The following is a 7,988-nucleotide window of genomic DNA, read 5'->3' as shown; positions in this document are numbered from 1 at the left end:
TTTCAAATATTGATTTTGACAGTGATATTGAAGAGGGAATTGGAACTGAAGCTGAAATCTCTGAGCATTTAAGTGGAAGTTCTGAAAACCTCCCTAGCCTTCACCAGGATGTTTTTGAACCTACTGAGAACACTGTTCATTCAGAATATTCTGAAAACTTTGAAAAATCTGTTTCTGCAGTAGTATCTGGGACAACAAACAGGAGGTCTCCATCTGAAACACTGATGGAACACTCTAATAGCTCTGTACATTCCAGAGAAACTCTCTCTCTTTCACTGTCTTCATCTCTGTCTAATAAGAAATGGCACGGCACAGTAAACAGAGTAACGGTGAAAGAAACTGCAGTTCAGACAGCTGATTTTCCATTCACCTACTGCTGGTCAAAGAGTAAGTTCTCATTCATTTCTGTGTAATATAGAAATCTAACTTCTGTCCTTTCAGTTCAGTTACTGTGCTCTCTAACTGATCCAAAGGATCCTCTTTAATCTATCAGACTATGCAATTAGCCACATGTACAAAAGATACTATGGGCGTTAGTTCCAGACAAAACAGCCCATAAACTCCAACTGTTGTTACTATGAGAAACTGAGAAGGAGGTTAGACAAACCTCCTCTGAGAAGCTGACCTTCATGGCAGAGCCTGGCTCACAACAGGCCTCCTGGCATTCTCAGACATGACTTTTAACAACTGAAATACAAAACAAAGTTACTGAAGTGACCTGCCACCTTTTAACACCCTTTTTCAGTGTCCACTATACCTATAGTTATTGGCTTCCTGTAAAATAGAGATTCTGCTGATACAGCAAACGTTATGGTGATCCCATCACCTCAAGTGAGAGAGCAGCCTCAGGGGATACCAGCATGTTTCAGAATCAGTCTTGTGGGCAGAGTCTTGCTTCATGTCCTGAACAAATTCTAGGGAGAATTACTTTTAGAGAGAGTGAATAGCGCATGATTTTAGCATTCAGAAGTGTTTTTGATATGAAACCCTTTTTGTCACATTTCTGTCCTCTACATAGTGGATGGCACAGCAATCCTTGGGCCAACTGCTGGACACAGCTATCTGGATCCAATACCTGTTGCCAGTCATGTTGTCAGCATGGATATGGTAGAAGGTACTGTAAAACACAAATTTACTCAGTTCTGTTAAAACCAAGCTATGAAGTTGAATGCTGTAATATCCTTACACAAGCTGTTCAGCATTTACTTTTTAGAATAAAATATTGTCCTTTCTTTCATTTGCAGCCCTGACGGCATACAGTCCTGCTGTGTTTGTTTTAAATGACACGTTAAAACAGCACTTAATGCTGACACAGCAGTTTGTAGAAACCTTCCACCATCTTCATTTATCCCTTGTGGAGTCACTGGAGCATGAGAACTTTCACTATCACACACTGGAAGAAGCTAAGGAGGTAACTGCAGTAGACTATAAATGGACTGATTTAAAGCAAAAATGTATTTCCTAAACTGGATCTAGACAAAACATGTTATACAAGAGTGATTCTTGTTCCCTTGCAAATATTACCAGCTATTCTATTTTAGATTAAACTCAGAGTACACAGTACATAGCAGAGGTAGAAAACGTCAAGTTTGTAGGAGTAGAAATACACAGGTAAACTGCATGCAGAAAGCTTAAGTTAATGTAAGTGATATATAGCTATTCAGCAAATTACAAACTGTTTCCTTCACTGTTCCCCACAGTTTGGGGGAGAAATCATTTCCTTCAGTGGATTCAAGGCACTGTACTAATCATTAAAGTGGATAGATGTCACCTAGTGGATCCTATGCCTCTTAAGTTATAGAAGATGAGGCTCTTGCACACAGTTTACATACACAATATAGCCAAAAAATCATTACGACTGTGACATAAAACTTAGGTTAGAAATACCAAAATTAAACTCTGTGCACAAGTGAATTTCCTCATTCTCCCCACCCTTCCCGTCCCTGGACCATTCAGCACACGAGAGAGAGAGCAATTCATTGAATAGTCCTGATAGAGCTGGGGGGGACATGAAAAATGCTCAGTGCGTACCGGTTCTCTCCAGACTGTGCCTGTGAAACTCACAAGCCTAGTGTACATTGACAGATTATTTTTCAACACTTAACTTTGCTGATTTGGGAAAAGTTCCACACAGACAATAAAGGGTATGTCTGTAAAACCACAGCCCACCCATTGCTAAATTTCAAAATCTTGCTAATGCAAAAAGTTGTCCAATTCAAAATATTAACAAGATGCATTTTACCCCAGCCTTGTTATTTGAAACCACTGAATCACTTTAGCTGGACTTTCTCATTGACCCATGAGCCTGGGGTAGACATTTATCAGTGTGAACAACTGAAGTTTGCAAGATGTAAGCAAATAAGAGTAAGGACTTCGATGAAAAGCATTTGGGCAACCTTAATTATAGAGGTGCTACACAATGTGCCTGTAATAACACTAGTTCCAAAGGCAGTGGTTCTCAACCTTTTTAGACTTATGACCCTCTGCCATAACTTTCATGGATTGAGCAGCACTCCGTGTATTACAGTGCTTACCTCCTTGCAGGAGGCAGTGAGAGCAAGGGAGCAGCTGGGCATAGAGAACCTGAGCCTGCACTTATCTGCTTATCTCCTCACACCTTGAGGTACCCTTCAAAGACACACTAGGACGCTCCAGCACCCTGGCTGAGAAGCACTGCTTTAGGGAATCCAGTTAGGATAAAAGTTGCCATTGTGCTGGGTGCCATATAAAGATACATAGAAGGTCTTTGGGATAACAACGGTAAGAATGGTATGTTCCCTGTGCATGGGCCAGATGTCTCTTACACCCCAATGCAAGAGCTGCAAAGGAAACCACAGTTTCTGATGCAAGACTGAATGTACAGAAAGGCTGCAAAGCAACTGTCTCGTCTTCAGCACTAAATGGTGTTTGAGTATTAACCAATCTCTTGTTTCTTTGCAGTACATCAAGAGCCACAAATCTCCACCTCTGACAACTGAACAAGCATTAGAAGAAGTTAAGAAAGTACAAGAACAGTAACTGCTTTGACGGACTTTTCCTAAGTGAATTTTAACCAATGTTTTTAGTCACGAGTAGAATTGCCAGTTACAAGTCTCAAACTGAAGCAAGACTTTTATGCAACGTGTAGAAAAGGACAATACCAGTGAGCTGTTTTGTACACAGTGGGTGCATCTACATGTGTGCTTTACTGCAGAGTAGACTAATTTGCTGCGCAGTTAAATGTCACCATCTACATGTGCAGCAGTGCTAGGCCACAGTAAACTAATCAACTCCGCCATAAGATAGTACTGTTATTTACTGCAGTTAAACACGCGTGTAGATACTGACTGCAGGTCAGGACCCAGTCAGCCCAGCCAGCCAGGGGCCAGACTCTTGCCTGCTGTCTAGACACATGGCTCTGCAATTCAGCACTGTTGTGCCCCAGCAAACCCCTCTGCTGCCACTCGTAGCCCAGGCCTGACCCCCATGCCTCCTGCCAGCCCAGGCCTGCTCTGCCCTGGCTCAAATTGCTGTTGTCCCAGGTGCGCATGTAGACACCATGCCCAGGAATAGTTTACTCCAACTCAACCTGCTCCAGAGTTTATTGCTTCGCAACAAATTGAACATATAGACACACCAAGTGAGAATTCACCCCAGCTGCAATTTCTCTTTAGATACAGAGGTTACATTCTGTCCCTGGAGACTACCGATACAATAGACATAAATTACTTTGGTTTTTACTACTAAAAAATTCAGTGTAAATTAGCCTTATGTTAAAGAAAACAGTTAAAACCTAATGAGCAAACACACAGGTGAGTGTTAAGGGGTATTAACAGCCTTTGTGTTACAAGTCACAGTATAACCCATGTTTAATAACCCAAACCAATGGTATTGAGTGTGAGAAAAGCAGAAGTACTCCTTAAATTAGGAACACAGGACTGGAAAGGACTTCCTGGGCTGCCAAATCCAGTTCCCTAATTAGAACAAAGTGGGTGCATCCACATGTGCAACTGATATGATGCAACAAACTCCCAAGCTGTTTGAGCTGGAGGAAACCGCTACTGGGCACAGCATCTACAGGCTCACCCAGGACAACAGCAATTTGAGCCAGGGTGGAGCAGGCCCCCAGCTAGCTGGGCTGACCGGGTGCAATTTAGGCCTGAGGTCAGTGTCCACACACATGTTTCAGTGCAGTAAATTACTCTGCCGTATTATCTTACACTGGAGTTAAATTTACTGCACACTAATACCAGTGCCCATGTAGATGGTAACACTCTACCACGGAGCTAATTAGTCTGCTGTGCAGTAAAGCGCACGTGTAGATGCACTTAAACTGTACTCATACAATTTGGCCTCTAAAATTATTTGTTAAATCAATCCTTTTTATAAAACACTTGCTCCAAAGGTCAAAGCAACTCCTAGGCAACTGGAAAATACCTTGTATATAGGATAAAAGGCAACCCATTTACTTTGAAAAATGAGCTAAAGCTAATTTGCTTTTTTTTTTGGTTGTTGTTTTTTTTTTTTTTTTTAATAAAAAGTGTTTATTGGAGGGCAAAACAGTAAAATTCACAAGTTGGTAACATACAGATGTCTTAGGCTGATTCACAGACAGTTACAGTTCCACAGCTACAGTAAATCTAGAAGAGACAGATATTTCACCATATTGGACTGAATGGTTTAAGAGGGTTTCTGCTGTATAAACAAATGACTTTGGAAAGAGGTTGCCACCAAGCAGGCCTCTTGAGTAGATGTGCAGTGTAATGATCTAACATCTTAAGCTGGTGGTGTCTGGAAACAATTCAGTTACAAAAGCATTTTAAAGGAGGTTTCCAGGAATGCTTCACACTTAGAAATTTGTGAAATGGGGGAAAAACAGGTTCTCTTCTATTGAACTAATTTTAGCTTTTATTCAAGGGTATATACAAAAATATAAAAAGCTTAAAGAATGTCTTTCATTACAAAGCATCAAACATCCCTTAGAGCACTTGGATGGCTAAAACAGTTAACCCTTTATGTTCCGAGTAGAGTTGTGACTGCAGCAGCTGGTGTGTAGGGGCTCTAAGTTGTATAGTAGATTCTAATAAGCTCATACAGTGCTCATAGGTCACCTGTACTGGAACAAGGTGCTTGTCTCCCCATTTAGACATTAGGATACACTGCTCAGCATCAGTCTGACTTGTTCCCAAGGCAGCACCCCTCCACTTCAAATAGAATTAACCTTTGAGAGAAATAAACATACATTATGGAACTAGAGACATGGAACCATATCAGATAATGTCTGTATTCCACAGGAATGAGTGGATCACAATCCTGGACCAGAGATAGCTTAGCAGGGATTTAGTTCTAGTATAAAATGGGTAACTTTTTTGCTTTAAAACTGCAAAATAAATGGGCATTTCTGAACTTGCTAGACATGTCATGGTGATCACTGGCCTTTTTAAAATACTAAACAAAGTGGAGTACATGTCATAGCTTTCCTTTTTAAAAAATAATTATCTTAATGTCACTTCCTCCAGACATTAATCCTGATTTATACAAGTTTAATGATTTGTAGAAGATGCAAGACATCTTTCTCCAGGTATTTCAGGGAGTCTTATTCAGGTGGTGGAGGATCTTGGGTGTCACGCTTCACTGCAACAACAGGGAAAAAATTCTTATACATTCTGCAATTAGTCTTGGTTGGCTGAGGAAAATGCATCTTGAGAGGAGGGCTCCATTTAAAAACGGTTGTTTTCCCCACTTTGTGTGGTGCTTGCATGGATTTCGTTACATAGATACCCTCCAAGCTATGGAGAGAAATTATTTCTCATTTTGCATGCCCAATTTCTTGCATATCCTCACTGACTGCTATTTAGATGTATTTATCGTGAGTCTTTGTCCCACTCCCATTCACAAAATGAAGTTTCCATCCTACACAAAACATCTATTACAGATACCTGGCTTGTTTGCAAGGTTTTCCTGAGCCTTTACTAGAGATGCGTGCTATGCCTACCTTTTCCTGGTTCCCAGTCTGAGAAAGGGATCAAAATACGACAACCATCTCAAACAGGGCCAGACAATAACCCTGGCCTGTCTGTCACCAGCCATAACAACCATCCTTCCCTTGCTGCCTTGATAGACGCTACTCGCTGCCCCCTAAGTTACTGCTGTATTTTAACCTTCAGAAAATCAGGTTAAATCAAACTATCTGGCAACTACTATCATACACAAGAGCTGGCTTGAACAGAGATGGGATAGATTTGGAATGGAAGGAAGACAGTCACAAAAATTTCTAAAGTGCAGACAGCCCAATTTAGCTTAGTTTAGAAAATTCATAGATATCTCCTACAATAGTCACCATGGTTTAATGCAAGTTGCATATACTGAGAAAAGTTCTTAGCTAGGAATGTGCTGGAGACACTCAGAGAACATCATTTACTTACCTATCATAGTTAAAAAAGATTAATACCTACCATTAAAAATTGGTTTATTATTAGTTATTAACCTTTCAATTTGCTACACAAACTGTATTAGGATTGACAGTGTAAGGAAACCTTTGCCAAGCGTGCTAACATAGCCATCATGATAACAATAAAGAATAACCAAGACCTTTCCACATTTTTCAAGAAGTTCACTTACATTCATCTCTGGCCTTCATGCGTGCAATAAACGAGTAGCTTTTATTTCTTCTGTAGTTCTCATATGGGTCATCTAGGGCAACTCCCACACCCTTATATTGATCCCATTTGTCTCTGATATCCCCTCCTTTAATTGGGTCCTGGATTCCTTGCTCCTTAGCTCCCAGTCCTCCAGATCCACTCCATCCTATTAGAGGAAAGAAAGAAAAGAAAGAGCACACCATGGATCAGCACCTTAAGGATTTTAACAAATACCTCATTGAACTGTACAGAAAGGCATTTTGGAAACAAAAAAATAAACTGATATAGCCCAAGTCTGTAGATAGTTTGGAACAATAATTCAGATGCACTAACTGTCCCAGTAGCCTCGAGTGTGTTAACTTCAAGATCTGCTACATGGGGAATAAACCAGAGCCCTAAAGAAAACACAGAGCACCAGAAGAGTGCAACAGGTTCCATCTTCCCACTTAACAATGTAGTGGCACTTTATCAGTTACAGTCAACACCTGGGACAGGTGAGTCCACACCACCTGCTGCTAATTCCATGCCACAACCCTGGGTTCTCTAAAAAGGAAGAAGAAAGTCTACACCATCCATGTACCTGAGAATCTGCCCCCGAGTTTACAAATTACAAAGTAGACAAGATTACACCTAAAAGGGCAGAGCTATACAAATGGAAATACGGACTTTGCGGGCAAAAAGGGGACTGCAAGATTTGACAGTGTAATATGCAGTTTTCATCCTTGCTGTACGTGCACAATAGCAGCACTTCTCTACCCGTAGGGCTACAGGGAGGATAAATATATCAAATCTTGTGAGGCGCTCACACATTACAAGTAGGTTTTAAAGTACTTAAATAGCTGTAATAAAAGTGATAATTACACTGTTTTTGACAAAAGCTATTAAAAAAAAGCAACTTATGATAGAAGTCCTCAGGCAACCTGCACAGTTTTCAGCTTTTTTTCAGCCACAAATAAGGTAGATAATCGACATAGTTAACCTCCTCTGCTCGCGCTTGTAGGGAGGCAGTTAGACGGGCCAAAGCTACCATGGAGCTGAGGATGGCATCTCAAGTAAAGGATAACAAAAAATTGTTTTTTTTAGATAGGGAGTAAAAGTAAGGCCCAGGGCGGAATAGGACCCCTGCTAAATGGGCAGAAGCAATTGGGGGGACGGACAGAGGGGACAAGGCTGAACTCCTCAACGAGTTCTTTGCCTCAGTGTTCCTAAGCGAGGGGCACAACAAGTCTCTCACTGGGGTTGTAGAGAGGCAGCAGCAAGGCGCCAGACTGCCATGTGTAGACCCTGAGATGGTGCAGAGGCACTTGGAGGAACTGGATGCGTTTAAGTCGGCAGGCCCGGATGAGCTCCATCCGAGGGTGCTGAAGG

General features: G+C 41.2%; 2 protein-coding genes across 2 annotated transcripts in view; one reads left to right on the top strand and one right to left on the bottom strand.

Moving 5' to 3' along the window:
- CUNH19orf44 (chromosome unknown C19orf44 homolog) overlaps positions 1–3,885 on the top strand; it is a 6,199-nt gene extending 2,314 nt beyond the window's left edge. Inside the window, exons 5-8 of the mRNA XM_014522373.2 lie at positions 7–387; positions 1,019–1,114; positions 1,245–1,411; positions 2,941–3,885. Coding sequence (XP_014377859.2) covers positions 7–387; positions 1,019–1,114; positions 1,245–1,411; positions 2,941–3,018 — 722 coding nt within the window. The 3' untranslated portion in view covers positions 3,019–3,885. The remainder of the gene's footprint in view (positions 1–6; positions 388–1,018; positions 1,115–1,244; positions 1,412–2,940) is intronic.
- A 586-nt stretch (positions 3,886–4,471) lies between these two features.
- The window catches only part of CHERP (calcium homeostasis endoplasmic reticulum protein), a 16,710-nt gene continuing 13,193 nt past the window's right edge, over positions 4,472–7,988 (bottom strand). The window contains exons 15-16 of the mRNA XM_025210268.1: positions 6,601–6,786; positions 4,472–5,200 (exon numbers count right to left, since the gene is read on the bottom strand). Of these exons, the coding sequence (XP_025066053.1) occupies positions 5,196–5,200; positions 6,601–6,786 (191 nt within the window). The 3' untranslated portion in view covers positions 4,472–5,195. The remainder of the gene's footprint in view (positions 5,201–6,600; positions 6,787–7,988) is intronic.

The sequence above is a fragment of the Alligator sinensis genome, unplaced genomic scaffold (assembly GCF_000455745.1).
Source record: "Alligator sinensis unplaced genomic scaffold, ASM45574v1 scaffold1354_1, whole genome shotgun sequence".
Classification (NCBI taxonomy): Eukaryota; Metazoa; Chordata; order Crocodylia; family Alligatoridae; genus Alligator; species Alligator sinensis.
The sequence above is the reverse complement of the archived record's forward strand: the minus strand, read 5'-3'. Positions and strand labels throughout refer to the sequence as shown.